Source organism: Mytilus trossulus, chromosome 14 (assembly GCF_036588685.1).
Source record: "Mytilus trossulus isolate FHL-02 chromosome 14, PNRI_Mtr1.1.1.hap1, whole genome shotgun sequence".
NCBI lineage: Eukaryota > Metazoa > Mollusca > Bivalvia > Mytilida > Mytilidae > Mytilus > Mytilus trossulus.
In genome coordinates, this window is record NC_086386.1 from 22538014 (window position 1) to 22552654 (window position 14641).

Sequence of the window (14641 nt, forward strand, 5' to 3'; positions counted from 1 at the left end):
TAGTTCTTTTCCTTTTCATAAACGTGAAATATACGGGTTCTAATGATGCTTCTAATATGCGTGGCTGCACTATTTCCCATGCATTGTCTTTTCAACTTCACAGGAGAAAATGAATTGCAAATTTTGCGTTTTGTTTGCTACACAATTCACCATTTGTTTTACGCAATTCTGAACATGTTCCGGGGTTGTCAGTGGTTGTACTGACAACCACTGACAACCCCGGAACACGTTCAGAATTGAGTAAAAAAAATGGTGAATGTTAATCTCACAAATAAACAACAAAATACCACCAAACAGCCTTATCACAAAGCTTTAACAACACACATAATAAGGAGCGGCTAGTGAAATAGATGCAAGGGGTGATACAGCAATTGCAAAACGGGTAGATAGGATCTATAATTTAATAATTTGCTAAGTTAGGTTTCTACATATATCTTTTATATTTTTCAAGAGCCAAAAACGCAAATTAAAAAAAAATAATGGTAAAATCTTCATCAAAGGCAATCACTCTTATAAGGAGTCGACTGACTCTTTCAATCAAATAAGCTTATTTCTACAACTTTGTCTTTCTGGTCAGTTTTGCCTTTTTAAACATACTCTTTACGTAATATAATTTTTTAGACAATAGGAAAAAAATTGTCAATTAAGGGCAATAACTCCTATTAGAAGTGTCTGGCAATTTTGAAACATATGGACAAATGTAGGAACTCAACATTCTGAACATTTTTGCCCATGTGAGATTTTTTGTTTTTATAACAGTTTTCAAATAATAGACAAAGACTTTCATTTTACCACCTATGTTCTATTTAGAGCCATGTTGGACACCTTAGTTGTCATGTGGAATCATCAAACACATCTTTCAAACTAATGATGTTTGTGGCCAAATGTCGGTTAAATTCTGTCCAGTTGTTTCAGAAGGGATTGTAAAATTTAACACAAAACGATGGACACCAGGTGATGAGAAAAACTCACTTGGCACTGGGTGCCCCATGAGCTAGAAAGCAAATAATAAAGACACAATAATGACCTATGTCAAAAGAGCAGTAATAAGAAAACTCATATTAGCAATTTGAATCAATACAAAACATAATGACTTCAAAAATATTTTTGCTCAAGTACCACAATAAATCAACTCCTAGGATTTACAATTCGTTTTTTTGGATGATAAAAGTACCTTTTATGTTTTTGTGATTAAAAGCATTTACTTCTCACATTTTTAACTTATGTTTTGTAATTAGACACAGCTGTCAAGGTTTGATATGCAGGAACAAAGGGGGTTTTGAAAGGATATTTTAGAAGAAAAAAATACAAGGACAATGACAGACACAAAGTGATTACAAACATTCAGTCATATTTACAGGCAATGTGTGCTAAAATACGGGAGGCACATGATACAAGAGAATTGTGTAACAGTTCTAAATATGCAAGACAATTGGATAATATAATTCTTCAGTCACCAAAGCATCAATAGTCATCTTTCAGTCAGGCTCTGGACATTGACCTTTGGAAATATTTTCAAAGATAATTTTGTTCACTTTGCAAGACCATTGGTGTGTTGCATGTTGCCCTATGATTGCTTAAATCCATTGGTATTCACTTTGTTTGATAATTGTCTCAAAGCAGTTATTACACATCTCCATATTTTATATATGGTGTTGAAAAAGATATCATTCAAAGACATTGTCAGAAAAGTCCTCATACAACATGAAAAGCATCCCATGCAGTAATATAATATAAATGAGGTTTTATCCAGGTGTGACAATATTTTAATATAAACACTTGTTTAACATGTAACATGATATTATGTTTGTGTCCAATTAAATATAACAATGATTGAACATTACTTTGTACAGGAATAACTGTATAACACTTATTGTGGGTTTATTATTATTATTACTTGGATACCAGTTTTCATGATCTTTACAGGTATAGGTGAACCATGAAATTCAAATGATCAATGGATTCCACATTTTCTGTAAAGATGAGCATGCAGAGATTAGTAAAACCATGAAATTAAATACCCAAAATTCAAGTTTTCCTAAATCCCCGAAAATTAAAACCTACAAAAATAAATAAATCCACAGTAGCACATTATCAATGATTATGATGAAGAAGTTCATGTATTTGCTGCAATGTAATTAACAGTGTACATCATAAAATACTGTGTAAGGGACATGATTAGTAAGTCAATCACTAACTTATCAAACTCTCATTGTCCACGATCTTATAAACAATTTGTTGACATGTTCTCGTATATTTGATGAAACAGTCTCAAAATTACAATATTCAAGCTATAACATGACACAACAAATGCTATCTTCTGTGTGACGATTCCTGTAAACTTTGTTCCATTAATTGTAAATCATGGGAATCGTCTTTTACAATTTGAATCAAGTGTTTTAGACCATCTTGTTGCTGCTTCAGTAGCTGAAAGAATAATAAATATTTATTTTATCAATATGATCAAAGGAGGCAGTAAAATTTTACACTTTAAATTAGAGGACAGAGGTAAAAAAATAAGTGTTTGGTTCAACAAGTCTTACCTTCTTTATTTTAATCATTATTGATGTGCAAACACATTGGTTTCTCCTATAGAAGAGTAAAATAACAAAAAATCCAAACTTCAACATGTTCAAGGGAAATTCATTATTGAAATCCCCTCTTAGAATAAATATTGCATTCAACTTTCCATGGCTTCATAAGTCTACATTACTGTAAATTCAGAAATTATTGCGTGCATTTATTATTGTGATTTTAGACTTAAATGTGATTTTAATTTTTACGATTGTCTGAAAAATCATGTTTGGATCATATAAAATATTTCAAAATGTGAGTTTAAATCATTGTGTTTACAACTCTGTCACATTTTTCGCAATAATAAAAACCTCACAATAATTTCTGAATTTTCAGTAATTTGGCATATAATACAAAAATTACATTGCATCTTATAAAAGTTCACATACAGGTAAGGGTACTACAAATACAAATCATTTTTATTTACTTGAAGAAGTAAACATGGTAAATATTGATATATCTATATACTGTGTTTTCATTTATTTTGGTGGGTACCAATTTTTGTGGATTAAAAAAACTTTAAAATGTCTGCAATATGACAGTTCTTGTCCATTCTTTTTACATGTGTTTTGTCATTTGATTTTGCCGTGTAATTAGTAACTTTTCCATTTGATTTTTCTCTGAGTTCAGTATTTTTGTGATTTTAGTTTTTGCATACTTGTGGATATTTAATTTTGTGGTTTTGGCAACGTCAGCACACATTCCTTCAGAAAATTTGTAATTTGTTGAACACTTAAATTCGTGGTTCCCCTACCTACCTGTACCCACAAAAATTAGTATCCAACGATTATTAATGCATCTGTTCCGGACCATATGAGTATCTGGACCATACACGTATGGTCATGACCATATGGGTATATACTCATATGGTCCGACCATACGCGTATGGTCGGGGTAATCAACAAGCATACTTTTAAACTTTTCATTAGGTGTGACCCTTCTGATTGTTACGTCACTAAATTGTCATTTCATTATATATTAAAAAAAAAACAGTTTCACACAGTTAATATAACTTACTATTTGTAAGTATAATTATAAGATTTCAAACTCAAATGAACATATTGTAAAAGGAATTTTATTGTTTAAAGTAGGAGTCACTGACATCACCGGCAAGCATCATGATATTTTTTAAAGATCATGATATTTTTTAAGGCATTTTTGATAAGTGAAATATTAAAAGTTCTTTATTTCTATGCATCTATTTTAATCTTAATTATAAGACCTGTAAAATAGCATTTAAGAGCCATGACATAGCTACTGTCTTTATTTACTTTGATCTGTGATATTCATTTTACCGTATTGGAGATCTAGAGTTTCTTAAAAACACTGTAGACACATCGGAATTGTCCGAGTCGATTTAACTGCGCACAGCCAAAACAAGAAATTGCAGGAAGGCAACATGTATGATACCGTGTGAATGTCATTCTATTTAAAGTTTACAAAATCATACACAAATACAATTAGCGATGAAAACTAAGACCAACTGACTGTGGCATCAATATTTAATGTTTATGTAGCTTTTGAAATGTAAAATTAATACGTATTATTTCTATTGTACATTTGAAAAAATACCTAAATGGTCAAAATACTCATATGGTCCGGCCCGTTAATATCCAAACGAGTATAATACTCATATGGTCCGACCATACGAGTACGGTCGAACCATACGCGTACGGTTGAACCATACGCGTACTGTCGAACCATACACGTATGAGTATTCGCATATGGTCATGACCATACACGGATGGTCCAAATACTCATATGGTCCGGAACACATCTACACTAGGTTAATTTGTAAGATACTTATTCATATTTTATTTATGTGTATAGGTAAATTATTCTATTGGCTGAGTTATATCCCTAAGACATTCAGATTTTTACTTATACAAATAACTAATGATAACTAGTACAAGCAGCATCCCTGACTGACATACTAATAATTCTAATATGACTTTGCAGATTATTAAATACTTAAATGTGATCTGACAGTCATTAAAATAGTTTCACTTGGTTAACACTTCAGTAAACTGGTTGCAAAAACTACTTTGAAATATAATAAACACAATTGTGTAAACACTTAATAGATTTCAGCGTGATATATTCATGTACAAAACACATGAATGAAATCCTTTGGTTCGAAGAAAGTGGAAATTTAATGAAAAAATGTATTTGATATCTGGTTAGAATTGAGTTATAAGGATAATATGCTGAGGTAATTGATGTGTAAAAAGGGGAAAACTTTACTTTAAAGTTCCTCAAAATTTAAATCATTTTGTAAGTCAATCTGGCATAGTTTACAGATTGATAACATCTGATTTCAATCTATCATAATTTCATGGCTTTTATGTTGTGAAACAAAATTCCTGTACTAATCAAGGAAACATGGCAATCAACAAAAAACATGCATTGCTTAAGTCTATTGTACAAGTTAAAATGATGTTACACCTTTTGTACAAAACTAAAGGCTCTAAAGAGCCTGTGTCGCTCACCTTGGTCTATGTGAATATTAAACAATGGACACAGATGGATTCATGACAAAATTGTGTTTTGATGATGGTGATGTGTTTGTAGATCTTACTTTACTAAACATTCTTGCTGCTTACAATTATCTCTATCTATAACAGTAGTTTCTGTGGAAAATGTTAGTGAAAATCTACAAATTTTATGAAAATTGTTAAAAATTGGCTATGAAGGGCAATAACTCCTTAGAGGGTCAATTGACTATTTTGGTCATGTTGACTTATTTTTAGTTCTTACTTTGCTGTACATTATTGCTGTTTACAGTTTATCTCTATCTATAATAATATTCAAAATAATAACCAAAAACAGCAAAATTTCCTCAAAATTACCAATTCAGGGGCAGCAACCTAACAACCTAATGTCGGATTCATCTGAAAATTTCTGTGCAGATAGATCTTGACCTGATAAACAATTTTACCTCATGTCAGATTTGCTCTAAATTCTTTGGTGTTTGAGTTATAAGCTAAAAAATGCATTTTACCCCTATGAGCTATTATTAGCCATGGTCGCCATCTTGTTGGTTGGCCGGTCACCGGACAAATTTTTAAAACTAGATACCCCAATGATGATTGTAGCCAAGTTTGGTTAAATTTGGCCCAGTAGTTTCAGAGGAGAAGGCCAGGTGAGCTAAAAAATTGACAACTTACATTTATACCATTATTTCTTCTGAATGTTTACACTTAATTTATTATAAGTGTATATGCCCACCACAATTCTTTATCTGCAAGTTATTAACAAAAAGTGTCTGCTTAAACTAACCTGTTTGATTTCTTGTTGTAATGATGGATCCATTTGGTAACTAAAGTCAGCTCTATTTCCTGCTAAATGATTCTGCATACGGATTTGGGACATTAATTCATTTAGCCTTCCCTGAAAAAATTCATAATAAAATTTAGTAAACAAAATAAATGACTAAGTTTTATCAATTAATATTATTAAAAGTACATAAGTTTAGGCTCATTTGGATTTACTTTACACATTGTTTTCCTTTCTTATTATTCAATTTTACATCTTTTACTGTTATGCTGTCAATATTTACTGAGAAGCAAAATGTTTAAATCAATGAAAATACATTTTTGTTTATCAATTCCGTTAGAAGTTGTCTCCTTTATTCTGTAAGTGCAAAATTAGACCTTGATTCACAATGAATTAAAGAATATGAACACTCCACTATCAAATTCAAATGGGCACCAAGAAATACTTTGTACATCTTTATGTATTCTGAAATGTAAAGTGAGTCTCCAAATTTTTCCTGTTTTTTTTATCAAAGTATATCTTATGTAATTACAAAAGACTTTAAACATGGTAAACCATTGCCTAGTAAATCTTCAATATGAAGAGATCCTTAATGTAGATACCTCAAGGTATGCAGGGATGGTATGATAATGACATAAAATGTAATAGAAGATGTATCAAGAAAAAAAAGAAAAAAAAACTTCAAGAATGATTGTGATTAAGTTTCATTTCAATTTAAAATTCAGATGAGAATATTTTTGTTTGAGTTATTGGATAAAGACAGTACCAAGTAATGAGAAAAACTCATATGGCCCTAGTGAGTTAAAAAAAAATTAAAAAATCTTTCAAAATTAACTGGACATACTTTAAACTGTGTTGGATGATTTAATTCTGCTTGAGTTTTCTCTAAATGGACCCTGAGTTGCTCTTCGTCAGCCTGTATGGCGTAACCCATCTTTCTGAAGATTTCCTGTTTAACCACTACTTGTAATAACCTGTGACTCAGTTCTATGTGTTTTCTTTTGTATTCATCCATTTTTGACATCATATTATTTTGTTTTTGTTGGAACTGTTGTAATTCATTTGCTATCATCTGAAAAAAGAATAAAAATTTTAAAAAAATATTTACATTTGTATATTGTAACATGCACTCTTCTTGCCATTTAGATTTATCAATTACACATCATAAATTCTCAAATAGACTCTGAACAACCAACACACATGCTCCTTGCAATTAAAAATGTAGCAAGACAAAAACTAGTGGAATTCTGAGGTCAGCTGACATATTACCACACAGTTTTTCACTGTATATGTTAATTCCATATCATAAAGATGTCTTTACTACTAATTGGTACATTTATTTAATTTTTTGAGAAATGGTCTAGACAATTTATACAGTAATTGTTATATGAAAGAGTCGCTAAATATTTACTAAAATATGTTGATCTTAATTAAAAAAGTTAACAATACGCCTATGAAACCTTATGAATATAAACTTATTCCTCCATAGTATTGTCTGAATTGATGTAAGAAAAACACTTCAGTGTCACAAGGTAAGAATAAATCAAATGTTGCAGATTAGCAATGCATTAATTATAGTGGTTTTATATTCTGTACACATAACTATATGTATCCATTATGATGAATTTGATGAGACTGTCAACAAAGTGAGAGGTTAAGCGCTATAAAACCAGGTTTAATTCACCATTTTCTACATTTGAAAATGCCTGTACCAAGTCAGGAAAATGACAGTTCTTGACTGTTTGTTTTTGATGTGTTTTGTCATTTGATTTTGCCATGTGATTAAGGACTTTCCGATTTGATTTTCCTCTGAGTTCAGTATTTTTGTGATTTTACTTTTTAAAACAACAGAAAAAATCGTCAAACTTTAACAAATAAACAGACAACTATATGTATGTATGCTCAAGTCACATTCCTACCCATACAAAAGAATAAAAAAGAAGTTAAAATTACATCTAGTCTCTGTTGATGAGCTTTTGTTTGCTGTTCCTGGTGTTTCATTCTCTGTTGTAAAGCATTGAATCCTACTACTGGAACAGGGATCAAGTTCTCTTGGTCAGGGTTATCTAACTTTGCCTGCTCCCAAATGAATGGATGAATTCCTACAATATAAAACACTCAATCTATATTCTTGTGAATGAACGATTCCCCTTTAAATTTAATTTTATAATATGGGAATTGCAAGTGACATATAGACCTAGCCATTTTGACATCAGTAGTTTTCAACATCTAGTTTCATTTAACAGTCATTGGGTAAAATAGTTTACCATGAACTTGTTGTCACATCAGCTTGAAATTTAATACACTTGACCAAAATGAAGTCAATTCAAACAAAAATGTTTGCCAAACTTTGGTTTGATCCAATCAGTGCAATTCACTGAAATATTAGAAATGTGGAAGCTTGAATATGGCATGGCTTCGTACATGTCATAGTGGTAAATTTCCTTGTCTTTTAAATTCTCTTGTTTTCTAAAACAATTATGAATTAAAAATATCAGCATTTTAAAAGAGATTTTAAACATAACAAAACATACCAGCAGGAGGGTTTTCTAAATAAACCTTCAGTTGTTCAGGTGTAAACCCAGTCTTCTGCCAAATATCTTCTGCTGCAAGCTGTGTTGTAATTTGTTGTTTTATATTGGGTGTGTTCAGGAACTGGAACAGCTCACTAGCTGTTATTCTTTTGGCAGGACCACTTGCTGGTCTCTCCAAGATGTATATAACTAATTCAGTTCTGGAAAAAAACATCATGACACAATTTGGACATAAATCATTAAATAATCTAGAAACACGTTTTTTAAAACTGTATTAGAGCATTTTTTATCAAACCTCAAAATCCTTTACTGTGTCTATTAAAAAGTTGGTCTATTAAAAAGTTGATCTCCTTAATGTACAATTTTAACCTAAGAAAGAAGTCAATTTAATACGTTCAACTTGATTTTTCCGTGCTAAACTGAGATTGTAAATTTATCAGATTTATATTTACGTGTTCTACACATTTGAATGTTTAAGCTTTTTAAGATTTGTTTTAAATTTGTCATTTCAGGGCATTTTATAGCTAGGTGGTATAGGTTTTGTTTATTGTTAAAGGTTTAACAGTGAACTATTGCTAATAACTATTGCTAATAATTTTTTTGTCATAACTTTTTGTCATTTTGTCTATTTTGGAGAATTGTCTCATTAGCAGTTTTACAGCTTCTGACTTTTTTTATTTAAATCATTTGATTCCAAACTTTGGATTTATTTAATGAGCATATTTCATAAAAGTAATTCCAGATACATGTGTTGTGTGCATGGACTTTGTTCCATTTCTTTGCTCCACACAGTTTAATTTGTGATAGTAAGATTTTCTGTTTATGCATACTTAATGTTACATTTAGAATTGTTTTGAAGGCCTTGGTTTAAATGCAGGTCAATAAAAAGGCCTAAATATCCAAAAAGGATTAATGAAATATAACATACTTATCATCAGGAAGGGTTTTGATACCCTCCACACACACAGAGAGATGAGGTTTATTTCCCAGGATTTTAAACAACTGGTCTACCACTTGTTGCTGTTGGGCTGTAACATCTGATTCTTTTTTCTTTATCACAATAGAAACCAGTCCATCTTCATTTCTGGACCGTGGTAATCTGTTATAACCTACTGCCTGCAATAAAAGATACACTAACTTACAATTTTTTCTATTATTTTATTAACACTAAATTTTACAATTTATATTTGAAAAAAATCACATACTGTAACAGCAGAAATTTTCGTGGAGGATTTAATGTCACCAAAATTTAACCTCCATATTATAACACTTACATTTAGGGTAACCGCAAAATTAAATCCCCATGAAATCTTATAGATGATATTTACCATGTAATTTTAACCCCACGAAAATTAATGTTTCTACAGTCATGACAGTCGTTAAATTGAAAGACATTCTGCACAATTAGAATAACACCACTGTTTGTGATACTTTCATTGTTTGTTTTTTTCAAAACCTGATTTATCCTATTAAAATTATCAGCAAAAATAATATTATTAATGGTGTGAGAAAACCTTTATTTCTGTAATTTCACAAATGATTTAATCCTGAAAGACTTTACAATAGTTATCTAAAAAAAGTTTCAATGCATGTATATTGTTAGGGATACTATAACAACATGAACAAGATACATGTTAGTTGAACAATGTAATTTGATATGTAATTTTCAATAAGAAGAGAGCACCTGAGATCATGCTATTGCGGGGTTTGTATTAATGTTTTTTACTATACTTCACGTAAAAATGCCATATTTCTATTGGCTTATACGCGGGTGTTAATTTACTCTATCACATGGCTGAGAGGGTGACAATTTTTTAGAATGTTACCCTCTCGTCTAGACCAATCAAATTCGATTCGTTTAAAGGACAATGAATTTAATTTACATAAAGTAATTAAATACCATGCTTTAGTTCTACATTTTGGCGCAGATTTTATTATTTGACCTTCAAAATAAAATAATACATCATCTTGCTTAAATTTTGTTGTTTTTTCTAATACCCATATCGTTGTTATATATGTGACGTCATAGAAAATAATTTTAAAATAAAATTAATCGCCGCGGTTGACAATGTTTTCTCAGGGTACCAATCTGCTCTATCACCCTCTCAGCTATGTGTTATTTATATAATGTTAAGTGTTTTGCGAATTGGTGCTTGTCTTTCAGTTGCATTTGGTGATTGTTTTCTGTTGATTTTTTTTAGGAATCACATAAAAAGCTCAATGAAGGATAAAAAACTTAATTCATATAGTTCATTCACTGATCTCCCTAACCCCTCTTTTAACTTTATTTGGGAAAAATTTATTGACCAATAAGAATATATATCATGTATATAAAATCGATGTCAATTAAACAAAACTTGCAGCAATTTTGACCCCTACCCCATGCTATTTGAATTAAGTTTTTTTTTTTCTTCAGTGTTTTTTTTATTCATCCCTTTAACATGTTTAATACTTTGACATGACTGAATTTGTCTGTCTCTCTTTTTTTCAATTAATTAGTTTTTATTCTCCCTTATTCTCAACCTATTTAAAAACTAAATGAAAAACATTTTCAATGAAAAATCATGAAATTTATTAATTTGTTTTGACATAAAGTCATCAATTCATGTCAGATCATGTACCTTAAACCTGCAATAAGGGTTGTCAGGGGTAAAGTTTACAAAACCATTGCTGCTGTAAAATCCCTTTCCTGTGCCCCAATATGCTTGCAACTGGTTCCATTTAGCAATGATACCATCCCTCTCATCTCCATAGATTTGTGGCAGGGTAACAGCAGTACCCAGAAGTTCCAGACTTGATTGTTGTGCTTGTTGTGCTTGTTGTTGCTGCTGAGCTTGTAATTGGGGACCTAATTTATACAAGAAAAATAGACATGGCAAAGGTATTACAATAAAACTAATTTTAACCAAATCCCATTTAAACTGTGTAAATGTAGTACTGTACCAATGTAAACAAACTTTTTTTGGTGCAGAATTGAAGGGAGATGACAGGTGTCAGTCATTGTCAGTTAATACAGTTTTAGATATTGTTTTTTTTTCACAAACAATTACTTTATTTTTGTTGTTTTTACACAAGATTCAGCTTGAATAGAATTTATCCTACATGTATGTATCATAATTATTGTACAATTTTTAACAATCCTTAATACATGTATTTCATTTGCCTATATCTTTGTTTTGGGGAACTACACGATAGTTTTTCATAATTCTCTAAGGCCGTGTTCGCATTGACCTAAACTCAGTGTTTTGCAAGTGTAACTCACACGTAGACTAAACACAATTACGTTCCCATTGATAAAACTCAATGATTACATGTAGTTTAAATCATGTTTTGTCTACATGCAGTCGATAGTCAATGTAGGCCTTGTGTGAGTTTAATGTACACAAAACTAGGCCTTTATAGTATCAACTTTACTATGTATATTGAAGGAAGAAACATTTTTTTAATAAAACTGATATAATTTTAACAATCATTAAGTAAAGTTCTTTACAGGAATATTTGTCTAAACTTGATATATTTATTTGTTATGAAAAAAAACTTTCCGTAACTTTATTTACCGCTTATACTCAAACCATCATCATTGCTAAACACATTATTCATTTGAAAAGGTCTTCCTGAATCTAACAGAAGTACAGAGAAATATTTGCCACTGGTCTTTACCCAAACAACAATTTACTCATAAATGCATTACTAAAAGGTGTGAGGTAAATTGTATTGTTTTTTCTCAGATCCGAACAAATACACAGAGAAATCAAAAAAGCATGACTCCCTCCCTTTGCCAAATACTCCTTGGAGAAGTAATACCATTTGAAACAAACAGAAAAGATAGAAATAAATGTAGTGATCCTATAAACATCTCAATCCTTTTTTTTTTGTCTGTTAGCAATTGCAAGCTGCTGCAGCCTATGTTTTTCTCTTGCTTATTAGAAAATCTCAAGTATTTTTAACTACTGCAAATTATCAAAATGGCTTTCATAAAGGATCAATCATGTAAATTCAAAAAGGGTGTGGAGGTACATGTTTTCTGGGTTAGAATTTTTTCGTGGGAATGTTTTATTCAGATTTTTTCGGGGCAAGCAATCAAATTTTTTTTTTCAATATTTAACACTATAATGAACAATGATGAATAAAGAAACTCTATTCAAAATATTCATTTTTATCATCTGTATGACAAATGTATGACTAAAATATATAAAAAAAATTAAAAAAGAATATTTTTCAAGGAAAAATCCATACCCCCTTTTTTAAGTCAAATTGTCGTTCCCTGACTGCTAGAAAAGTTGTCAGAAAAAATTTCATTTGGTCCGATGTAATAAACATTTAAATGACATAGTTTATAGGTGTGAACAAATCGTATGTACAGCTAATTAAAGGTGTATAGATGTGAACAAATCTAATGTGAAACCAGTGTACATTACATTAACACTTGATTAAATTAATAGTAAACATGTTTACTGAACATGGCGTTTGGTGTGAACACAGCCGAAGACTAACAACATGAAATTAATTTAAGCTTAAGGCTTTGGTATTCATTGCAGAAGTTGATCCATGTCATTTTCAGTTTAAACAAAAAAATAACTGACAGACTGAGGGAAAACATGTGTCTGCAGTGTATATAAAGTACCTCCTATTGCTCCAAATCCTGTGGCTCCAGTAGCTCCAAATCCTGTAGTTGGGGCTGCTCCAAAACCTTTAAATGCAGTCCCAGTCCCAAACCCACCAGGTGCTGGGGCAGCACCAAAACCTGTTGATGTGCCAAAGCCTGTAGTAGGCTGAGTTGTGGCTGTTCCACCTAGACCAAAGCCTGTACTGGCCCCAAAACCTGCTGTTGCACCAGTAGTTGTTCCAAAGCCACCAGTTCCAAATGTTGGGGCTGTTGTCTTGGCTTGGTTAAATAGACCAAATCCTGCATTAAAAATAAATATTGGGTAGAAGGTCCTATAACATGTACTGTATAACAACAACAATCTAAGGAATTTTCTAGTAATGAATTAAGATCAACATGTTTCAGTGTCTCTGTAGTCGGCATGGTCAGGATAGAGAACAATACATATTCATGCTGATGTTCAAAATCAGGTTGAGAAAATTAAAACGTAGTCATAACAATTTTGCTACATTGTATGGTTATGATAGTTTCAGAGTCAAAGTAACACTATTGAAAGAGAAAGTAAAGTGAAAGTAAGTATATTTACTGTAAATTAAGAAATTATTGTGTGCATTTTATTGGGATTCTGCCATTTAAGACTTTAATTCGATTTTAATTTTTTCGATTTTGAGAAAAAAAATTGATTAATTCATTAAAATCTCAAAATGTGAGTTTAAATTATTGCTTTTGCAACTTTACGAGAAAAAAATCATATGGTGGTGCACTTCCTTTTTGATACGACTCTTCGAAAGTACCAAATTAACGTAAATATACTTAGATAGTGGGTCCTCCCATTGATAGAAACGAATGTCTGTGTCAGACACAAATAATTTCAGACTAAAATTATATTTTACCAAGGATTTGTATTAGTTAGACTATACAAATCCTTGATTTTACGCAGTTGAATCTGATAATCCATAATTCATATAATGATACCTGTGCTTTGAGTTTGTGTGCCAAATCCTCCAAATCCTGTTGAGGTAGATGTAGTAGCTGTTGCTCCGAAAGGAGTCGTCGCTGCTCCTCCAAAAAATGCCATACTTTTTCTATTCTTAAATTTCTAAATTTCCATTCCCGCGTTTCTTTCCTCCTGACTGGAGAGCAACATAGTTATCTCCCCTGAACATATTCGGTCTCACTAAATAGAGACAAGATGGATTTCTGCGACAAGAAGCGACAAGAAGATTAATTTAGAGGCAAGAAGCAACTTTACCAAAAACTGTCCATTGATTTAAGTAGATTTAGAACCAAAAATCACAAGCTCCCTATTTAACAGGGTAGATGGAATAATATAGTTAGAAACAATAGAATCTGTCTGCTATGTATTTTTTTTTAATAAAAACGATATTGGTGATGACTGCATTATATATACTACTTTGAAGAACAGGAAACATTGTATCAAATGTGTATGTCACATTATTATTAAAAAAAAATGCAAAGCGTGATTGTCAAATACAAGCAAATTATGTCTTTAAAAGAGTCAGAATTGATTATACTTTGTAAATCATACATGTACAGATGTCATAGTTATTTAAAAGATTATTCACACACTCAGGTATAGTACATGGTATTTGACTAAGTTAACGTTATGTGCTCCTGCCAGTGGCTAACT

General features: G+C 31.2%; 1 protein-coding gene across 1 annotated transcript; it reads right to left on the bottom strand.

The window, feature by feature from the left end:
- Positions 1–1978: 1978 nt before the first annotated feature.
- LOC134697442 (nuclear pore complex protein Nup54-like) lies at positions 1979–14144 on the bottom strand. Its single transcript, XM_063559720.1, has 9 exons — positions 13966–14144; positions 13009–13290; positions 11006–11232; positions 9313–9500; positions 8385–8584; positions 7804–7952; positions 6695–6922; positions 5854–5964; positions 1979–2427 (listed from the first exon to the last, which is right to left on the bottom strand). The coding sequence occupies exons 1-9, from the start codon at positions 14066–14068 to the stop codon at positions 2314–2316; spliced, it is 1602 nt and encodes a 533-aa protein (XP_063415790.1). The 5' UTR covers positions 14069–14144; the 3' UTR covers positions 1979–2313.
- Between the last annotated feature and the right edge of the window lie 497 nt (positions 14145–14641).

Excerpts from the sequence above, each read along its gene's own strand:
- LOC134697442 (XM_063559720.1), bottom strand. The coding sequence starts at position 14,068 with ATGGCATTTTTTGGAGGAGCAGCGACGACTCCTTTCGGAGCAACAGCT. Across the intron at positions 11,233-13,008 it reads AGGATTTGGAGCAATAGGAG|GTCCCCAATTACAAGCTCAG; the intron begins GTACTTTATATA and ends TGTATAAATTAG. Across the intron at positions 7,953-8,384 it reads TTTAGAAAACCCTCCTGCTG|GAATTCATCCATTCATTTGG; the intron begins GTATGTTTTGTT and ends TTTATATTGTAG.